Genomic DNA, 23,166 nt, shown 5'->3' with positions numbered 1-23,166 from the left:
TATATATATATATATATGACAAATTAAGAGCTGAATTAACATTGCTTTATATTCTGAAATGTAAGATAAATATTTAATGAAATGAATATAAAACATCAATTTGTAAATGCACCAGTGTGCAGGCATTTTTAGTGTTTTATACCGTACATAAGATAAGATACAGTAAGAACATGAACAAAGTAAAACAAACTGACAAATACAATAAAACAAATATACAAATGAAATGAAATAAACAGTGCTTTCATTTTTCCATGAAGGTCTACAAACATTACTGTTCAGGTAAGTAATTACAAGTAATTAAGTATTACAAGTAAATTAAATAATTACAGTTTTCTTACCAAATATAAAATAATTTTAGATGCAGTTTAATAATATGAATATGATTTAATGCGCTTTTGAACTACAGGGAAACGGTGCTTTAACGTGAGCAACACCATGAACACGGACGCTGCCTATAGGCTAATTCTGCCATGTGACAACACATTTATTTGCGTTAAAGCCCCTTTTTTCGACAAAAAGTGTTTCCAAACAATTTTTTGTGACATTTGAAGTATCAATATAGAATTTATAATATTTATATTTGCTGTTCTAATGTGCTAATGTGCCTTCAAAAATCCAAACGATTAACAAAGATGTGTGTGTTTTAAATTAAGATAATAATTTATACTTTTGTGTATGGGTGTGTTTTAAATTAAGATAATAACTTATAGCTACCTTTGACTAATCCCTTTTCTTAAAAATAGTTTAAAGCCTGAAATGAGCCCAAAAAAAATAATAAAAAAGCCCAATTGTCTTTTTTTTTTTTTTTTATTGACAAAAAAACACACTATTCCACATTCTGCCCAATGTCCTTCAAACAAACGTGCCAAGTAAATGCTATGAAAACATACAGTGCTTAATTTATTAGACCACCTGTCATAATAAAGAGAAAACACAAATATTTTAGGAATCTGTCAAAAAATTGTTTAAATCTAAAAATGTTCATGTCATTTATTGGGCAAATATTAAACTGAAACAAATAAATAGCATTTATTTACATAATAACAAAAATTGCCTCCTATGCCTTTCATAACATCTTGCATTCTTGCTGCCATTGTTTATGCACTTTTTGACTGTAATTGGGCATCTGGAAAAAACACTATAAAGTGCTTGACTATTTTCTTCTGCCTTTCTTTCATAGACAACAGCAATAATCATATTATAGCATTAGAAATAGTGTTACTAAAGAGCTTACACAAATAGGAGGACTAACCTATACAGAAAGCTAAAAAATGATTTTGGTAATCACCAATACTGTATAAAGACGAATAAAATCACAAACTCAGTGTTGACCAACAGGTGAGAGTAATAATATTCTGCAGGAATACACGTTCATTTTGATCACAGTCACGTCTTACTGTCATTTCTTTATCGTATAAAAGACGGTTATGAAGCGTCTAATATTTATATTCAGCAGACAATTACATGCTGTTATCAGTTCCTACTCTCATAAAATGTGTGCACTACATGTTGACTTTTAAACCTAAATTTAACGCTCAACAACAGATATTTTAGCACAGTGAATGTTTTGCGCTGAATATTAATTGTCTCCCTTTGTCTGTGTGCGCACGCCTGCCGCTTATTCAGATTTAAACTTAATGCAGATTGTCAGGGCGGGCCTTTATGCAAAAATGGAAATGCTTGCGTGAATTTGTGACATTTACAGTCAATATGACCGTAAACTGAAAGTTTTTGCGCTGAGGACACACACGCATCTGTCAAACTGCCTGACAGGGCAAGCCATTAGCCTACGCCAATGCATTAAGTTAGTTTAAAGCTTAAAATAAAGAATTTATGTTTTGGGCAACTTGGTTCACGTACTTCTCCCGCAGCATCTCATTCTGTTTCCTCCACTATTTTTAGATGCATTTTGTAATTCAGTGCTGTAATTTGACACGACCAGCTGAAGTTGGACGTGCACTGTGGGCAGACCCGACTAATCGATAATGAGAATCGTTGTCGATTATTTCCATTATTGATAATAATCGATTTTATCAATTAGTTGTTGTAGCCCTACTGCAGATACCCTGTAAATTCATATAATTTACATTTCATAATTTATATACTGTATGTTGGCTATTTATATTAGGCAATGTTATATACAATCCAGACAGGTGGTTTTTAATAGCACAATAACATCTGATTTAAAGTGGAGAACTCAAGTATGTATGTAAACATGTAATTTACCACAGTTTAAAATGCTGGAAAATCTTGAAAATGCACCTTGAAAGTGCTTAAAAAGTACTTAAATTTTACTTTGGAAAAGGTGTTAAGAACCCTGTATTAAGTAAAGTGTTTGCATTCGTGCATTTGCGTTCTATATGTCTCTCTTGTTCATTGAAGACGTTGTGTGTTCCTCTGTATTTGTAGTTTTATATGGCATTTATATTTGTAGTTTTATCTCTCTCTACCATCTCAACGCCCCCTGGGTTGACTTTGTTTTGGCCTGAGGAACAGTGATCTCTTTGAAAACTCACTTTGAAATAATCTTTGTATTAGGTTAAGGCATCAGCTTTAACAAGCCCCAGTCCAGCATATTTGTGTGTTGGTATTTGCTGATTATTCCAAAACCCACAAAATCCTTTCACCAGCCTCCCCTCCTAAAGAATAATTAACCTCCATTTTGCAAACAGCATAAAGAGACGATATACATCACCCACACCCATTCTGATGCCAGTCAGATGCCAGTGTTCTTGTTTCTGCTGTGCTGCTATGGCTACAGTGTAGTGAGGCAGTGCCTGGTGGCCATTTGAATGTGACAAGACAAAACACATTTTGTCCTGTCATCACTCTAAATGAATGACCTCTCACACAGATACACCAGGCCTTGTACAATGGAATGAGAAAAATGGTGGCATTGTCACATATCTCTGGTCTGGTGGACAGGAGTTGGCTAACTGAGTTGGCAGGAGTTGGTTTCAGCATATTGCTATTTAATTCTTATGGCCTTAGTCATATGTAAACATCATTAATTTTTATCACATCATTTATTGGGTTTAAAAAAAAAAGAGATATAGCTGCCTAGAGGAATGGTTTTGGTTGGTCGTATTTCTCAAGCAAACAATTTTGTACAGCATATACTGAGACAAAGACTTCCAACACTAACAGAATATCATTATTTCCTCTCTACACAGGTGTCCAATCAACCAAAAAGTCAGGGATCCCAGCTCCTCGTGAGATCACACAAAGCATCTCCAGAGAACGTGTCTCATTGCGTGACCAACTGAAAAGCTCTACAGCCAAAAAGATGGTCACCAGTGCCAGCACCTCTAGTCTGTCCACGCTGTCCAAGCATTCACGTGGCTCTGTCAAGACCAAAGCAGAGTCTGTTGTTTTCGACAAGAACCTGCTGGAGAGTCAGGTGAAGGAGCTTCTGGCTGAGGCCAAAACCAAAGAGTTTGAGATCATTAAGTTACGGATGGAGCTCCAGCGGCATAAAGGGAAGGATTCATCATCAGAGGCTGGGACACCAGAGGGGAATTCAGAGATAGAAAGGACTCCAGCACAGTCTGGAGACATCCAGGTGCTTGTAGGGGAACTGAAGGAGAAGAACGGACGTTTCCAGCGTGAGTTGGCCACCTTGCGGGAAGAGAATCAGGCTTTGAAGCAGAAGCTTATTACATTGGAGAGCACCACAACACTGCTTACCAGCTCTAGTAAGCATTCAGTTAATGGGGTTTTTCCAGAAAACACCACTTCAGATGCCGTCAGTGCAGTCAATGGAAGCCACCTTAAAACTTCTGCGTCATCTGGTAGTGAAACCAAAGGCTCTCCTTTACCCTCCTCAGAATCCTCAGAGTTTGAGAAGATTCCCTCACGCTCCGACTCAGTCAGTAGCAGCATTAAGAGTGTTGTGCCCAGTGGTGCGGTGAAAGAGCTCTCAGTGGAGTCCCTGACAGACCGCATCCAGAAGATGGAAGAGAGTCACCACAGTACAGCCGAAGAACTTCAGGCCACTCTACAGGAGCTAGCTGACCAGCAACAGGTTGTCCAGGAGCTAACAGCTGAGAATGAGCGTCTGGTGGAGGAGAAGGGCCTACTACAAACTTCCCTACAGCAGCAAAGGGAGCGTGTAGAACTTTTGGCGCAACAGAATGAGTCCCTTCTCCAGAGGCTCAGAGAACAAGCTCAGTGTAATGAAGCTGAGGCTTCACGTGCCTCTCGGGTTGCAGAGCTTGGACAGCGTTTGGCTGAGCAAGTGGAGAGCTCCCGCTTTGAAAGAGAGAAGCTGGTAGACATCCAGCAGCAGCTGACAGGCAGTCTTAGAGCTTTGGAAATGGAGAATCAGGAGGCACAAATTGCTGTGAAGAGCTTAAAAGAAGAGGTAGAGCTTCTTCAAGGGCATCTGGAGAGTGAGAAGGTTGCTAAAGATGAGGCGGTGAGGAAAAATGAGGAACAGCGGCTAGCCACGGAGGCTCTGAGAGCGGAGAGTGCTAGTCTGAAGGCGCAAGTGGAGGTGGAGCGGCAGAAGATAGCTGAGCTGAAGGCAGTGCAGAGCGCCAGTGACAACACAGAGTTGCAAAGTCTGCTTAAAGCGGCGCATGAAGATAGAGACAAGCTGGAGCTGAGTTGCACGGAGCTACGACAAGAGCTACAGCAGGTACGCAGTAAAACGGAGTGTGCTCAGGGTGCTCTGGACAAGGTGTAGAACCACACTGGTAGTTTATAATATAAAGATGCAGGTATCGCCCTCTTCCAATAATCTTGAAGTGACCTAAATACTGGCCAATTATTCGTTCATCACTAGATATTAATTTGGTAGTGCTTGAATGCTATTATATTGTTAGAATAAGTCCACAGATGCCCGGGATGCCCATCCTGCTCTTGAAGGGCCATCTTCCTGCAGAGTTTAGTAGGGGTGCTCCGACTGATTGGCTACTGATAGCAATCAGCTGATAATTACTTTGGGAAGTTTGATCGGCAGTCTCTATAAAGGCCAATCTCATAAACCTATCTCAAGCTGACGATGTGCCTGCTGTGAGAGGTTTGGCATGATGGATAAAATATTGGATAAAATATAAAATATTTATAATGCTGAAGGTTAGGTACAATTCATATTTCTTTATTAAATAACTTACAAAGTAATTTGAAAACTTTCTGTGAGACGTAATTTCACAAACAGCATGAGTGAATCACCGTGTGCTCTCTCTCTTTCTCTTTTTAAAAAACACAAATGGCTTCAAATCACAATATTGCGTCTGCACTAAGTGAGCTGCATGCTGCACAGCTGACACAGGAATTGTCACTTGAACAATCGAGGCAGTGGTGCATCGTCACTATAATTTGGATTTCTTTTGAAGTCTTGCCAGTGTTTTAACCATTCAGCACTCGTGTGCTCTCCTAAAGACGGTACGGTCATGCACAGTCAAAGCACACAAACGTTACATTCACCTCGCCAGCGCTGTTGTAGGCGGACTGTCCACATGGTCACAAAAATTGGGCTGCACACGGACGGTGTGCGCGGAATTCCGCAGACACTTCTGACAAAAATTGCATCATGAGGACAGTGTGCGGACCGTCGCAGAACACCTCACATACAGCTCACAAAATCAGGCTTTTGCTGTATGTAAGCTATTGTGCAACAATTGCCCCATTGTAAAAACAAAAATGCACTGCATGATCAAACATTTAGGTGAGATAATTATATATTTTTGAAAAATGTCTAAAAAATATACCCCCCCGAAAGAAATTCAGGCCCTGAATGAATGTCTGTAAAAATCCGGATTGGAGCATCACTATAAATAATTCTACATGTTAAAAAGTAAGCTTAAAAAAAAATAGGTATCTGTGATAGTATCAGCAGATACCGCTTCCTGTGATTGACGATCGATGATTGGCTCCAAAAATCCTGATCGGATCACCCTTACACCCTGTCCTAACTACACGCGACAAGATTCCAGTGACAAGCAATTTAGGTGTCCACACCAGACGTGACACGACACCATAGAATCAAATATCACAGTCAATCAAAAGCTTGTGTGGGGGGGCTCTCTCTGGAAGCGCACTGCACTCACAACGAAATGGATATGTTTATAATCTAATTCATAAATATTAAATTTTTTTAACATTACTAAAGGTACATAATGAGTGATTAATACCATTTTTGTTATGAAATATGCGTGTTGGTTTGCATCGAGTTCACAGTTTAACACACATATTTGCTTTAATTTATTTTCAATATCTGAGGTAAACTATCTATTGTTGCTTTCAGTATGGCTATTGTCACGGGAAGGGTATACTAGAGACCAGGCAGGAAGACGAAGATGACGGATAAACGGATATTTAATGATTTGACAACAGGGAATTCAGACAGGGTAGACATCCACATTCAGGGTAACATTCACAATAACCGACAAACTAGAATACAAGAGACAGGAACTAATATAGGGCAGATAACGAGGGCCAGACAGGTGAGCACAATGAGGTGATTAACTGATAATGAGAACAGGAACAACCAAATAAGGACACAGAGGGAGAAACCACAATCAACAGTCCACAGGGGTGTGACAGCTATAAGGTCATACAAAAAGATATTCAAACTCACATTAGACACGTTTAACTTTGAATAAAGCACATAATCATTACCTGAGATTATCACTGACTATGTTTGCATGGACATCAGTAATCTAATTATTTACCTTATTCTGAATAAGACAATATTATGATTAAGGTGTTTACATGTTATAGTACATAGATCGATTAATGGCACGTCATTACGTCACCAAGCGACACCATCCGACGTCCCCTCCAGAATTTCACTTAGTAACATATAGTTCGTGTTCGTTATGATGCCATATACAGTTTTGGGTGTTTCATTTTTAATTTACTGAAAGCTTCCAAGTGCAGTTAATTATTTGTCATGCTGTGCAAACAGACGACGGCGTTGTAGAAGCCATGCTCTTTTATTTGCCGTCAAACCGTTGACCACTGCCGTGTGTGTATCCTGTCGCAAAATGCGGCGAAAAGTCCTACACGATGGTAATAATGTGATTAAGGTGTGTACATGTCTATACTGCACTTCAATAAAGCGACTAAAATAAGAATACTCCACGTCTTAAAATCGGATTATTGTTGTCCATGTAAACGTACTCACTGTCATATAGTTTGTATTTTGTTGTTCAAGCAATGAAAATAGAAACCGTTTCTAAAATAGAAATTTCGCATGTCGCCGTCGCAGCTAGTTAGGACAAAAACTCTGATTAATATGGAAAAGATACCTTTTATCTCATGTCATGTGTAGTTAGGACACAGTGTCAGAGTTTAGTTTCAAGTCAACTGCCTGGAAGTTTCTAGTGATCCTGAAGACCTTGGCTTTATCCAGAAACACCCCCAACAACTGCATTCACTATTCCTATACATACTTGACTAATATAGTCTGCTGAATGAGTGAATGAAAACGAGCTAGCAAACACCAGTGAGAATTAGTGCACCAAAAGTGCCATCCGGATGCCAATTGGCAAGACCCTCACAGTGCATGGGTATTCTCTAGTGGCTAGACATTAAGGGTACATTGGTTGTAAACTCGTTATTAATTCGCATTATGGGATTCAATGAGTGTTCTCGAAAATGTCCACTTTGGTTTTGGACACCACTACAAATGGCTGTCGCCCCAGATGTCCCCTCAGTGCACTGTTGAGGTGTATTGGGGAAATTTCAGACACAGCCCTTGATTAGATGGTTCAGGTGTGTATAATTAGGGCTGGAGCTAAACTCTGCTGGAAGGTGGAGACCCCTGGTATAGGCAAACTAACAGTTCCAGTTCCACCTTATTATTTTAGTATAACTTCAAGAATGCTAAGTAGGTTTTATATCAATGTAAGTTTTTCTGGGTCCAACTTGGCCTTGTTAGGCAAGCTCTGCAGCAGACTTTGACTACCTGATAGTCAAAGCTGCATTACGTCACAAAAGTGTGGGCTTGGAAGAAGACCGTGAGGGTTTGGGGTGCCATTTGGGACAGGGTGTTTGCAAATTAAGATGCACAAAATAAAAATTTATCTTAAACTAGAGATTCAAACTGTTTGAGAACATTTTAAGGTACTTTATTAACCTTAGGTTCATAATGTAGTGAAAATAGTCTTGCTGTTAGACATGGATGAATTCTTTGGTCCTTCTGGCTTGTGTTATGACCATCATCACCTCAGAGGTTTTTAGTGCCAAATCAATCGTGACTAATTTTTGACATACTCATTTTGTTAGCTTCTTGAGCTTGTAATGATAGATTTTTGGAGGTCAGTCTTAGTATATGCAGAAATCTTTATAGCCCTTAAAGTCATCGGATGCAAAATTCACTTTTACATGTTGTTTGAACATAAATGTGTGTTGACAGTGTTTGTACACAATTACCCTATAATGATAAAAATCCACTCAGTGTTTTTTTTAATCCCTATAAATAATATCCCCTTTCTCAAATCAAGCCATTCTCAGTTTCTTGGCTGTGTGACGTCACACAGACCCAGGCCCCTCCCACGACTGTTGACTGACACTGGCATTTTACCTTAGCCCTGAGTGAGCTGTCATCAGTCCACCATTGTTTCAACACTGGAGCAGTGGTAGACAAGAATGTCTCCTGAGAGATTGAGGTGCTTTGTTTTTGATGTGGATAATGAACATAGCAGTTGTCATTTACTCCCGACATCTGAGCTGCTGAAGACGAAGTGGATTACTTTTGTTTTTGAAGGGAATGCACCCCCGATCGACCTAAATGCGTTTATGTTCGCGCAAATCATTTGTGATCCAGCTTCACCTACAGAAGAAGTGAGTATAACGCCGGTTTCACACTGCAAGCGTGAACGGCGCGTGAGCAGCGCATATTTTTTTTTACGTGCATATTAATCAATGAGTGCATTCACACCAGCAGCAGGAGCAGCACGTGAGCGTCAAGCAGGGGTTTCGCCGCCGAGTTTATTTTTGCTGCGCTGCTGACGCTCAATTAAAGTGAAAGCACACTTCTGATGGACAAAATACCGTATTGTCCCGAATATAAGACGATGTTTTTTTTCTTGGAAATACATCTGAAAAAACGCGGTCGTCTTATATTCAGGGTCTAGACTTTGACATGTCAATAATACACCCACAACACTAGGTGGCGCCAAAACCGCATAAAACGAGTGTGCCATGAAATACGTAATGTAATGCGTGTTGTAAAGATCGCGAGTAAAAACAAAAGAAAAAGAAAACCTTACAGCTGCACGAGTCGTGACTGTCACGTTAGCCTGATGAGACCAAACTCCCTTTGCGATTTTAAAACGTAAGACAGTACCCAGATTTGAAGACTACAGTAAGATTGAACTTCTACTGTTAATAAGATTTTGGAAGGCTACTATTAGATGGATAGCCTAAATGTCCTAATTCAGATGGGCTACCAGTTTTTTTTATTTTTTTTTATGGTATATCAAAAAGTGTATATTTTTTAAATGTGATTGTTGGTACATTTGACCAGTTTTTACCATACTTTCAAAACAAAAATTAAAATAGGAAAAATATGCAATATGAAAATAATTGAAGACAAAATGTGTTTTACTGAGAAAAAACAAGATTTGGTTTTTGAAAAGCCTTTTTCCAAAAGGTACATCTGGAAAAAGGGGGGTTGTCTTATAATCAGGGTCGTCTTATATTCGGGCCAATACGGTAAATACAATTTCATACAAAAAGTGTTCAAAATGCACAGAATAACCATGTCTAGTGTGTTTTAACACGACTTGGAGTATGTCAGGAAAGAAAATGAAGAATCAAAAATATGTATAGAAGATTTGCCCATTTAAACTTGTTTTTAATTATTCAGTTTGATTTCTTTTTCTGCCGGTGGGTCCCCAAACCCATCGCGCCGCCGCCAACGAAAACTCACATGTCTACATAGATAAGCAAATTATAACTTAAAACTTTTTATCAAACTCACAATGAACAATTCATCTTGCTCAGGATCTTAAGTTACAATGGAGTATATAGGCCTACATAAGAAATTCGCAGAAAACTTATTGACAGCTTCTGTAAATACTGTATTCCGTAGGTATTGCACTTACTTACGATTGACATGGCAAACTTACGCCTTTTATTTATTTTCAGTTCTTCAGTTACAGAAACGGTGCTATAGACACAATAAATTCACATGACATCTTCAACATTCGGCCTAATAAAAATATTATGAACGGTGTTCACATATGGTTTGGCAAGAAACACACCTTTGTCATTTTTTAAATGAATCTCTAGCCTACATAAATAATTAGGTTCAAAAGTATATTTACAGTGAAATGCACTAAACAAACACATTTGAATTGAATTAACATGTCATACCTAATAAACATACTATTCTCACTTAACAATTAGCTAAAATAGAATGAATAATTATATTGCTCCAGATCTTCAGTTACAAAAACAGACACAAGACACAAATGACAAAAAAGGACACAAGATGGACACAGACACAAAAAATAGTATAAATCATATTGACAGCTTATTATTAGTTATACTAAACTTTAAATTACGATTGGCTAGAAATGCATAGCCTACTTTTTTTTATTCAGCTCTACATAAATAATAACTTAAACATTTTCACATTCTTACTTAGCCTAACGATTAGTAAAATCCAACGAATAATTCACATTTCTCCCGATCAGTTACAAAAACGGAGCTTAAGCACAATAAATTAGACCTAACATAAAGCATATCGACAGCTTCTATAAGAAATATTATGGACACACACTAAGCTATAACTTGGTTCAGATTAATAGCTCGTATTTTTCTGTGGGTGCTGCTCGGCCATTTCTGCCCCAGAGATCGGCGCCTATGGGTAAAAGTATGGTGTGTTATTAAAAAAAAAACGTATAAACAGCACATTCTATATTTAAGTATGACTGAAACGACATAGGAGCTGTTTTTTGTTGTTTACCATTTACACGCGAATCCGCATGTTAACATGCAAATCCCCATGTTAATAAACTTTCAAGACTTTAAAACTTTCAAGTTTATAACTGACCAACTTCTAAAAACAAATTTATAGTTGTCTTTGTAAAGAAATATGCCGCTTTGGAGCCGCTGCTGTGACGCTGTACATACGCTTCCAGTGTGAATACTCTAGCGAGTCTGCAGCTGCAGTGACGCTTTAGTTACGCTGACATGAAGCTGCCACGAAGCTCACGTTTGCTGTGTGAAACAGGCGTCAGATTCTTATGAATCTTTGCAAATCGCCTTTCCTAATAACGTACTAGTTAGCAAGTTCCACGGCTAAAGTAAACAGTCTCATGAGAATGGCTCGTCGTCACTCCACGGAAGAGAGGGGCAGGGTGAGCAGAGCTCATTCGCATTTAAAGAAACATGCTCTAAAACGGGTTTCTGTGTGCAGAGCTGTTTTTGGCAAGGTAAAAAGGGTGTTGTTTTACACTACCATTGAGAAATTTGAACCAAAGTATGTTATAGACTTTTCATTAAGACCCTAAAGAATCATATCAACTTGTGGAAAATGGGCATCCGATGACCCCTTTAATAGTCCTTCAGGAACATTTATGTGGTACAATTTTAAAAGGGAAACTTGGGTAAACAACTTTGTTGCCTAATACCCTCTCTGAGTTCTACAAAGCTCTGTCAGCTCTCTATTTCTCTCTTAATGTCAAAAAAGGACTGCATGTAACCTATTAAAATGTCACCACATATACAGTTGCATTACATCCAACCACAGAGCATATTTTGTGTTTTCATGTTCTGCCTAGAGCACCAGAAAATTAGAGAGGAACCTACATAAATATCGAAAGGCGAACTTTTGTAGCTGCCTAGTTTGCACTTGTAAATGTTGTAGTGATGTGTTTAAAGGCATACCTCATCCTTTAAAATACAATTATACACAGAAAGGACCGTTATAAACCCACAAGAACATGAACATCACTGGCACTTCGTGGTTGTCACATGAACCCAGTGCACCTCCAAACGCAAAATTAACTTTAATTTTCTCTCTGACTTAACCGCTTTGAGTGAGCCAAACCTTTTGGCTTCAGCATACACCCTCAGTCCAGATGTCATTGAGGGAGTTGCCACTGGACAGAGCTTTAAGATGCCACACTCATCTTAGAGCACACTCAGTGAGCACGTCTCTGTTCACAAGGCTCTGAAGAAAGAGGTGTGTGTGACTCAGACGCTGTTCTGTTCTGTATAGGCTGATCCAACTGTCAAGTGAATTATGACCTGGCCTATACCACAACAAGAATGATCTAATTCTCAATTAATTAGTATGCAACACTGGAGCAATACTGTTTCCTGTTGTCTGACTTAATACTCATTTTGTAGAATTCAGATGTTAAGTTAAGTTTAGTACTTCAACATCAGTAGAGATGTGCAAAACTGAATTTTTAAAAAGTCAGACTAGACTATGACTATTCATTCTTAAAGGATCTCTATGGTGATGAATTTCTTTAAAAAAGCAATGTTTTGTTTATTGCAGGGGTGGATAATAATTGATGATTCTAATGAATGTTGAATTGTACAAGACCTCTTTTTGTAACATTTTTAGAGAGGTTTTTCGCACACTGACAGTCAGCATAGATCTGGGCATGGTGCTTTTAGAGCATATTAACCCTGTAAACCTTATTAAAATAAGAAGTTATTAAAGTATGATTAATTAAAACCTTAATCTCAACATTAACACATTATCTTAAATACTACAGCTAAATACACTACCAGGTTTTTGAAAGAAAACTAAGCCTGCATTTTTTATTACAAATACAATTGACATTGTGAATTAAAATGTTGCATTGTCACATTATCCTTCAGAAATCATTCTAATATGTTGATTTGTTGCTCAAGAAACATTTCTTATTATTTTGAACAGTTGTGCTGGTTAATATGCCATGGAAACCATGGTACATTTTTACAGGATTCTTTGATAAATATGAAGTTTAAAATAATAGCATTTATTTAAAATTTGATATATCTTTATTGCTGCTTTTGACCAATTTAACCAAATAAAAGTATTAATTTATTTTAAAAAATCTAATCTAACCCATCATTCTCACTTTTTGTTTTATTTATCTGTTTTATGTATCTTACAATTACATGAAAATGCCTACAAATCGAGGGGTATTTGGTCAAAAACGATAGGAAATGTGAATTGTGTTGGCCTGGGATGGGCGGGAATTATCTGAATCCTTGGCTCTGGCAATCTTTTTTTCCCCCCCTCAAATCAGTATCAAGTGTTTAAAAAATAATTTGGTTTGTTGTTAGGTTTTGCCAGTAACCTCTGTTTGTGTTAGTCAAAGGCTGTGGATTGCAGTCAGTGTGCAGTACTGGCCAGTTAGAGCTGCAATAGAAGGGCCTTATTAAATAAGAGATATGCTTCCTGAATAGCTGCACTACAGTGTTTTAAAAATAGTAACAGTGTTTTTGAGGCATGTATGTGTCTGTATGTACAGGTGGAGGCAGACAGGCTGCAGCTGCTGGAGAGGGTGGAGAAACAGGAACAAGATCATAAAGCCAACATGCTCGCTTTAGAGGAGAAGAACAGAGATGCTGAGAACCAGATCAAGGACCTAAAAGAGACCATCTTTGAGTTGGAGGACCAGGTGGAGCAGCAACGGGCAGTTAGACTGCACACCAACCAGACCATTCTGGACCTGGAGAGTATGACAATTATCTGTCTCTGGATCTCAGTATACCACCTTGCCAAATGATCATAACCCCAATGCTGTGAATGTTTAACTGCTCACCCTCAGCCAATGCTAAATATACAGTATCATCTGGCAGAATCTGGCCTACATGCACACACACTGGCTGGAGTCTGCTGTGATTAGTGAAACACATTGATTGGTTCTGGCAGCCTGGATGGATTGAGATACTGAGCTGTTTAGTACTTAGATCTCTCCAGCTTAAATCTTTGCCAAACTGCATCATGCAGGATTCATATGCACTGTGAGCGTGTCTGGGGGGGGGGGGAATTTCATGGTGCAGATTGTAGTTTTATTGCAGCTCAGCTTGTGTCTGTCCAGCTGCAATGAACTAAATAAATTTAAATAGCTCCTTGTTATTGCCTTTAGTAGTCTTGAAATATAAATACTGTTTAGCTTATAGCTTATATATAAGCTAAACAGTATTTATATTTCAAGACTCTTTTTGGCTTTTAGTCCTAAGTTTCAAGAACTTGCCCGGGTCAGAGTTTACCCCAAATTCAAAAGAAAGTTTAATGTTATGTTTAATAATAAAAAAGATGTATTTAAAAAAATGTCTGGATATATCACAGTAATTAAGATTTTTAGGAGTCAAATGTAATTGTAGGCTTAGTTTTTATTTATTTAAATACATTTATTTTATACACTAAAGTTTGAGTACAAGTTTGAGTCTATCCATTTTTTTGTTTTTGAAAGAAGTCTCTTATGCTCATCAAGGCTGCATTTATTTGATAAAAAACATTAATATTATGAAAAATTATTACAGTTTAAAATAACTGGTTTCTTTTTTAAATTATTGTAATTTATTCCTTTGATGGTAAAGATACATTTTTAGCATCATTACTCCAGTCTTCAGTGTCACATGATTCTTCAGAAATCATTCTAAAATGCTGATTTAGTGCTTAAGAAACATGTCTTTTTCTTATCAATATTAAGAACATTTGCACTGCTTAATTTTTATTTATTTTTTATGAAAAATGTGAAACTTTGTTTAGGATTCTTTGAATAGAAAGTTCAAATGAAAAGGTTCCCTCCTTCAGGGAACGGGGGTTACCATACGTAACCGAGACGTTATGCATCCTTGTTGAATAAAAATATTTATCTCTTTTACAAAAAAATATCTTACTGACACAACACTTTTAAATGGTAGTGTATATATAATTTTTGTGAATTGTAACGTTGTCCTTATTTTTCAGATCAAATCAAGAGGCTGGAAGAAAACAAGGCTGAGCTGGAGAAGCAGATTAAGGCCATGAATAAACAGATGAAGGTGGAATTGTTTATCTGTTTTTCTTCTTGTACTTTCTTCATTTCGTAATGAACTACAGCATAGCCATGCATGTTTGACAGTGGATGTCAGTTTGTATAATTCAGGAGGAATATCTTCCATCTGTGCAGAACAGTGCTATGTGTATGAGACCAGAACGGTCTTCATTAGAGCACACTTTGAGCTGCAAATGCAAGCTGGATTGCAGCCTACCATGTCAGTGCCCATCAGTCACCGAGATTGAAAATGACATTTCCATGACCAGCCCCATGAGCTCACAAGAAGGCCAAAACACTTCCGCTCCACATGACTAAAAATGCATGTGTTTGTGTGTGGACTTTCAGGATGAGACAGAGGAGTGGCGCCGTTTCCAGGCTGACCTCCAGACAGCAGTAGTGGTCGCCAATGACATAAAGGTGGAAGCTCAGCAGGAGCTGCGCACGCTGCGCAGACGTCTGCAGGAGGAGCAGGAGCACAGCGCAAGACTGGCTTCAGAGTTGGAGCAGATCCAGGGCACCAGGTACACAATCACTCATGAACTCAACACTGCCCTCCCCTCTGCTATCCATCTGGGCTCTCAATTTCTACAACCATCACCTCTATTCAAATATCAATCTCTGACAGCCGCTGACTGGGTTCAATGGTATAGTTTGCTACATCCCAAAGTCTTTTCCAAAGTATTTTACAATCTCAAGATCAGATAAAGAATTGGAATTTGACATTTTAAGAGTCTGAAATTGATGTCTGACATTTTAAAGGCTGCAGTAAACTGTACCAATGAACACTCAAATCACTAGTCATGCAAAATTACCCTCACTCCTCTGCTTTTACACACTATCTTGCATCTGTTTACTCTTTTTTTTTTTTTAATATAGTAGTTTTAAACTGTGATATAGCCCCAAAAAACTACTACGTACTGTGTTCGAAACCAAAGGCAGCTCTGTAAATATTCCTTTTAACTTCTGAGGAAAAAAGTAAATTAAAAGACAAAGATAAAAGACAAGTTCAAATGAACTTTAGACATTAAGCATTGTAGTCATCAAATATTTGCTTGATTATCTCTTACTAGAAATTTAATAAAAAGTTGGACATTTATAAATGTTCAATGTTATACTAGTTATCATTTATAGTTACTATTATGATATTTATTAATATTTTGAATTACCTTGTGTTTTCATATTTTCTGTTTCATTTAAATTTTAGTTTAAGCTTTTGTCATTTTTAAATATTATATATACATTAAATATATAATATATAAAATATATATATATATATAGCACTCATGTTTTTAATTTGTTTATTTTATTTTATTTCAGTTAAGCAAAACAATTTTTAATAGTTTTAGTTAACAATAACAAGACTGTAAATGTTGTTTACTTTGTTCAACCACTCAATTAAACATCATTTTTAACTAACTAGCCATCAAATCACATAACACACAAAATGTGGGATGTCAAAGGAAGTGAATACAGCTTTTTTCAGGTTTCATACACAACCTTATTTTTAACACACAAATATACCTGCCATATCTTTTAAATTATAAACACTCATTTAGATGAACTGAGTTTGAACTGATAATGAATTGATGATCTATTTGATGTGCAAATTTATACATCTCATCCACCAAAAACAACATCTGATACACCGAACAAACTGTTTGAGGAAAATGAATGTCCCAGCAACATCTTTACCTGTGTCAAATGGTGTTGGGCTGGCATTAATGCTTTGGTGTTCATGTCTGTTTTGTGTGCTAGCTTCATAGAATATCTTGCATTAGTCTGCAGAGCATTAGCAACAACATTGTCTCCCCATTATCATGTGACACTAGACCTGTGCGCTTCATTATAGGAATCCAATAAGATGAGTGCATGTATTGAATACTAGTTGAAGTATTTTGAGATGGGCGCTTTTATAAGTAGTGCGTTTGAGTTGCTAGATTTTTAAAACTCTTCCCGACCCCTTCATTCAAACGGACAGCCAGTGTGCGACGATTTCCCCCCTCCCTCAGATGCTCCCTGAGATTGCTCTCTAAAGGATTTCCCTCTGACCCAGGTGAGTGCACTGCTATCACCAGCCCAGCACTCATACAGAATGCTAGTATGAATGCTTATGGATGGTCAGAGTGATTTAATCATTGAGGATGTTCAAGAGCTTGTGTCTTGCCTGTTTTCCCTGCCTTAGCCACCCTCCCACCGCTTTGAACAATACTACTATCTGATTGGCTGTGCTCATTTTATTCAAACGGGGCTGGGTCTGCTTTGTTTGCCAGTTCTACTTTTCCTTACTTTCTTGCCCTCGAAAACTTTGTATGTGGCGACATCTGCTGTTTGCTGTGATTTTTGCACATAGATTGTGAAACAAACAGGTTTCTGGAAATGTTTGAAGGTTTTCTTCCTTCAATCATCTTCTTACAATCTGCTAATGAAAAGTATCAAATGTTTTATTGATTTCCAGAGAGATGCATGAAGGTTGATGATGACGAATGAGCATTTGCTGCCATGATGAAAACATTTGTTTTATAAATGATGCTCGATTTACTGGTGATGCTGCTCATCTCAATGAGTCAATCTGAGGCTTTCATCCTAATAAACTCAATTTAGCAAGTATTTTCATTCCGAACCGAATTCTGAACCTTAAATATACCTTTGTTTTCTTTGTTTCTTTCAGAATTGCCACTGGACCTGCATTTGAGACCTCCAAGACTGCAGTTGAGGGGCGATAGATGTCTAGGGTTAAAACTGATGACTGGTTTACAGTATTGTAATACAGAGTTATCTGTGTGTCAGTATTATTTGTGAAGAGAAAGTGAAGACAAATTCAGAATTTTTTTGATGAAAAAGATATCACAAAACCGGAATACATATGCTGTTTCCACACCTGCTCAGAAGAGATATTTTGTGTTTGTTCTAAAGCAAACAGCCCCTGCACTATTTGAAGTGTGTTTGATCATGTGACCTGCTTTAGGCTTGTGTTGTTATACCTTTAAGCAGGGCCAACTGAAACGTTGGGGATAATTGGAAGAAAAAGCGAACAAATTGTGTAAGGATGTATCTGTAACATTAATTTATTATATCCCTGACTGGGCACTGTCTTTTTAAAGTACAAAAAATAGCTTTGTATTGTGCTGCCTTAGGAATAAAGCCAACATTTATGGACCTTTAATACTTTACCAGCACTTTTTGATTTTGTCTTAACGTTTTGTATTTCAACAGCAGCCACGACAGGGTAAACCATTTAATTCCCTCTATTCCAGGTCATTTCTTTCATATTCTCGGTGTTTACACATTGGGCAGAGCAGATACATCTATTTCAGTTATATGAAGACATTGGGAACTTTCATGTGCCACTTCAAATGATGAAATTTTAGTTTCATAGTGCTGTGTGCAAGTCCAACACTAGATGGCAGACAAACCATTCCTATCAACACTCCAACATATCAAGCTTGTTTTAGTCTTTAAACACACTGATTCTCATAGTTAAAACCCAGTTGGTTTACAACCCACTAACTTGTAAATGTTTTTATTTGATTTACTCAAGCACTAACCAATGAAGATTACTTGTATTGGATGATGTTTGCTGTACGGTTAAGGCGGTTGTGTCGTCTCTGTGTCGTTTTTTGTTACATCACTATCACTAGAAGTAGTGATAAGAAATCAGTCGAGCTTTTGAGAAACGTGCTTTACCTCACGTTCAAAGTAAACAACTTAGCTAAGCACTTCTGTTTGTGTTCCTCATGCGTGAAGCTTTCTACTCCACTCCACACCCCTATTTGCATTGTTCAATCATCTGTGGCCAATTTCAGTTTGAAAGTTTCTCAGTGAATGTGAATATCACATGATATTATGAATGCGAATGAGACGTGACTCTCAAATATGAAGTGTACAAAATCATCTTCGAGCTTTTTAAAGACTTGAAGTCAGGTCCTCGACTGCCGTTTTGTCAAATCTCAGGTTGTATGTCTCGCAGGAACATATTCATCTAGATGCAGTTTATCAGAAATTATATTACATGCTAGTATTAACAGTTCAGGACATGACTGTGCCAAAATATGATTGCATGCTTAGCAGTTTCACACCTCTGCCTTTAAATGATGCAGTTTCTGTTACGATTCAGTGAATGTGCAAATGTAACTGATGTACTGTCTTCATGTGACTGCAATGACGTTTGTACTCATGAGAGATACAATACTATTTATCTCTAACACATGGGGTTTTAAATGTACATGTATAACATTTTCATCAATGTATTCTGTATTTTTAAAGTCAATAAATCAGATCATTCCAGCATGTTATGTCTGTGTTTTTAAGGCTGCTTCCACTGGGGCTTCTCATTTTTCGCTTTCACATGTTTGTATACATGCATCTACAGTAAAGAAACATGACACAGACAGTTTGGGACTTTATCCTGAGCAGAGGCATCACTAGAACTGTGTCCTTGCTAATATTTTGCATTTTTATATTATGCAATACTGTTCGCATATTGAACCATTTTTGCACAAGAGGACATTTCTGCCTCAGTAAACTTCACTTAAATGTGCTCAAATGTGCATAATATACTGTACTGTCTCCAGTACACTGTGTGATGTGGGGACAATTAGCTCTAATATACCAATGTTGTCTACTGAGTATTGATTAAACTTGAGAAATTATATATTTATGGTCTTGTACAACAATCATTCAATTAATCCCTTAATGTAGTTCTTTTTGTGGACATTATATGTGAATTTTTAACAATCAGCCATAATTTTTGAATCCCACAAAACCTGTCAAAAGATACGGCTGGTCATGTTTCATTTCAAAATCAAAAGATAGAAATAAGAAATTATATTGTGCATAAAGAACATGGATGCATATTTTTATAACCTTTAAGATTGTTTAGATTGTGGCATTAATTTTCTTGCAGTTGAACATGTTTACCCCCATTTCGCAGTAAAAAAAACCCAAAAAGCTCATTACTACAATGTGGAAAAACTGTATTTACAAAGTATTTGTCAGGCTTTTAATTTGTTTAATTGTATTGCATTGCATTCTATTGCAGTATTTTAATAAAAACATATTGCAGCATTTTCAAAAAATAACAGTAATTGATGTAAATGATGAGAATCAAGGATAATATCAATTACACATGCTTAGACACTACGAATTTTTGAGGAGGAAATATGCTTAATTATGATAAAAAAAAGTGACGGTGCAAAAAAAAAATTTTAGTCCTAAAATAACTTTATTTATATCTTTATTTTTAATGCAAATATAATTGATCTTTTTTCTCTTTTGATTAATGGGGTGAGATGTGAATCAAACATGATTTAACTAATTCATTAGTACTGAATGCCATTAATTGATGTAAATGATGAGAATCAAGGATAATATCAATTACACATGCTTAGACACTACGAATTTTTGAGGAGGAAATATGCTTAATTATGATAAAAAAAAGTGACGGTGCAAAAAAAAATTTTAGTCCTAAAATAACTTTATTTATATCTTTATTTTTAATGCAAATATAATTGATCTTTTTTCTCTTTTGATTAATGGGGTGAGATGTGAATCAAACATGATTTAACTAATTCATTAGTACTGAATGCCATTTTGATATGGTTTGAAATTACTATTAATTACTATTATTATTTAATATTATTAAATTATTAAACATGAATTGGTATCAATCTACTTTTTTCTGTTTTAATTTTTTGTATTTTTACAAAGTCATAAAAAACAACGAAAATTGTATAATTGTCTATTTTATTTTATTTTACTGTACAGCATGTAAAATAGTTTATTCATATGCACATGTTGCACCTCATGTAAAATACATTCACATCCCTGTGGCCTCTCTATATCTGTATATGTGTTCTGTGATTGATAGGTCATGGAGTGAAGACGTTAGTCTCTCTGACTCAGATGGCAGTCCTCACTGGTGCCGAATGACTGTGTCCCAGAATGCACCTGGTGGCTTCCTAACCAATGGCAATGAGAGTGGAAGCAGCATGCCCTCAGAACCAGGAGCCACGGTCAAATCTCTCATCAAGTCTTTTGACACAGCTGTGCCGAGTGAGGACACGACCTTTCTCGCTGCTTTTCTTTTTTTCCCTCAGTCTCCCGTCATTCTCATTCTTCTCCTCTCCCTTTTTCTCATCTTTTCTTCCATGTAACAATAATTGTAAATATCTGAGACATTGAGTAAAATGTCTCAGATGGTAAAATTATTGCTGAAAAAATATTTAGGCAGTGATGAAATGTTTAGATCATGGCGCTATCATGGTGAAACAGATGCTAACAGAAGCCGTACTTTAATCTGAGCTAATGATGTAATTCTCTCCAAACATCTCCTGTCTGCCATCACAATCTATCAGTAACACGGCAGCAGGAAAGTCTGGCTCTCATTACAGCAGCCAGACCTCTCAAATCATTCCCGCCTGTCTTTATGCTGGACAGATACTTCTGTAAGTTACGGGTGGTGAGACAGCAGGACTTCTGCTCATTAATCACAAAAAAATGTCATGCTAGATTGGAGAGGTTGTTTAATGTTCCTAGAATAATAAGACAAAGAGTCCCATTATTAATAACCTTTAGTACAGCTTGTGATTTTTATAAAATAGGGTATTTCAGAAAGTCTAATGTGGTGTTGTCAGACAGTCATTCCAGCTTCATCAAAATATAATTGTCCTCATAAGGGTCCTCGTGAACCATTACTTTACCATATACGGTTTGTATTATGACAAATCCAATTTTCACATTTACATTTTATATGATCTTAATAGTTTGAGTGGAGATTCATTTGTAACCCTTTGCATGCTGTTTTTCAAGGATGGGCCAGTAAAAAACTATTGGATGAAGAATTAAAAAAAGCAATATTATGCAGTATCCTCTTGACTTATTGTATTATGTCATACTGAACTTCCTGTGTAAATGACCTTGAAGTGATAATTCACCCAACAAATTGAAATTCTGTCATCATTTACTCACCCAAATGCAATTTTTAAAAGAAGCTATTTTGAGATTTTTTTTTTATTGTCCATACAATAGAAGTCAGTGGTCACCAAAACCAAAGTTCCGGTCCTTGATTATGATTGTTTTAGCCATGTTCGAAGCTGTTGTAAATTACTGTAGAAACATACACCTGTGACCTCATTACATCAGTATTATTATGCAACTATGAAAATGTTTTAAAATGTTAGATTTTTGTTGAAAATTTTGACTTATTGGGTGGGCTAAGCACATGCTAACATTTTATAAAAGCAATAAGCCCTGTAAAGCCATGGTTTACAGTGAATTTAGAACAGATGAGTGGGTTTTAGTCTCTCCGCTCCACATTGTGTCTAACGACGCACCTTAGCTGTTCTAAATCCAAAAACACCTTCTTTTGTGTTCCAAAAGTCATACAGGTTTGGAATGACATACGAAAGTAATGAGATACTATCTATTGAATGAACTATCCATTCAGATTTTTAATGTTGTCTGTGTGGCTGGAAATAGGATTTTCTATGGCCAATTTTAAAAGTGTTTCACTGTATTCTTCTAGATGGACCCAGCAGCTCAGTACAGATGCATACATCTCCCAGAAGCCCCCTGAGTGGCATACCAGTCCGTACAGCCCCTGCTGCTGCTGTCTCACCCATTCAGGTACTACACATCTCACAATAAACCACGCATTTATACTGGAGTATGGGCCATGCTATCACTGACACGTGTCTTATGTTTCTAGAGGCACTCTGGAATCAAGCCGCTGTCAATGACCCTTGAGAGAAAAATCGCCTTTGGAGATTTCCCCCACAATGGTACTTCATAGTGACATAGAATTGAGGAGCGTCCTTCAAACAACACTTCAGTTATCCTTAAACACCTATACTGTAGAGAAACATTTACATTTAAACTGTTCATAGCATCTGTGGCATGTTGTTGCTTACCACAGACATTTTGAAATTGTGAAACTGCGCATGTATGCACTTGTAATACAAAGTCATTATCTTTGTCTGAAATCTGTCTAAAACATCAGTGTCTAAAATGGGGTCTATTGATATTGCTCTGGGGAAAAAAAGTAAAAGTATATTTCTTCAAAAGTACTGTATAGCCACAAAACTTAACATCATTTTAAAATAAGTTAAAGTTCATCTGCTTAGAGCACTAGTTACAATGCTAAAATAGGATTTCAATAACTTATAACAGATCAAATAACACATGGAAGAATTAATATTTGTGACTATTATAATCACTT

At 37.0% G+C, this 23,166-nt stretch overlaps 1 protein-coding gene across 3 annotated transcripts in view; it reads left to right on the top strand.

The window, feature by feature from the left end:
- The window catches only part of specc1 (sperm antigen with calponin homology and coiled-coil domains 1), a 105,520-nt gene that overhangs the window by 34,555 nt on the left and 47,799 nt on the right, over positions 1-23,166 (top strand). For all 3 annotated transcript variants that reach the window (XM_016517314.1, XM_016517315.1, XM_016517316.1), the window contains 7 exons: positions 3,174-4,639; positions 13,434-13,641; positions 14,882-14,955; positions 15,297-15,472; positions 20,818-21,002; positions 22,474-22,574; positions 22,657-22,729. In XM_016517314.1, the coding sequence (XP_016372800.1) occupies positions 3,174-4,639; positions 13,434-13,641; positions 14,882-14,955; positions 15,297-15,472; positions 20,818-21,002; positions 22,474-22,574; positions 22,657-22,729 (2,283 nt within the window). The remainder of the gene's footprint in view (positions 1-3,173; positions 4,640-13,433; positions 13,642-14,881; positions 14,956-15,296; positions 15,473-20,817; positions 21,003-22,473; positions 22,575-22,656; positions 22,730-23,166) is intronic.

Source organism: Sinocyclocheilus rhinocerous, unplaced genomic scaffold (genome assembly GCF_001515625.1).
Source record: "Sinocyclocheilus rhinocerous isolate Xijiao unplaced genomic scaffold, SAMN03320098_v1.1 scaffold1319, whole genome shotgun sequence".
In the NCBI taxonomy this organism is placed as follows: Eukaryota; Metazoa; Chordata; class Actinopteri; order Cypriniformes; family Cyprinidae; genus Sinocyclocheilus; species Sinocyclocheilus rhinocerous.
The sequence above is the reverse complement of the archived record's forward strand: the minus strand, read 5'-3'. Positions and strand labels throughout refer to the sequence as shown.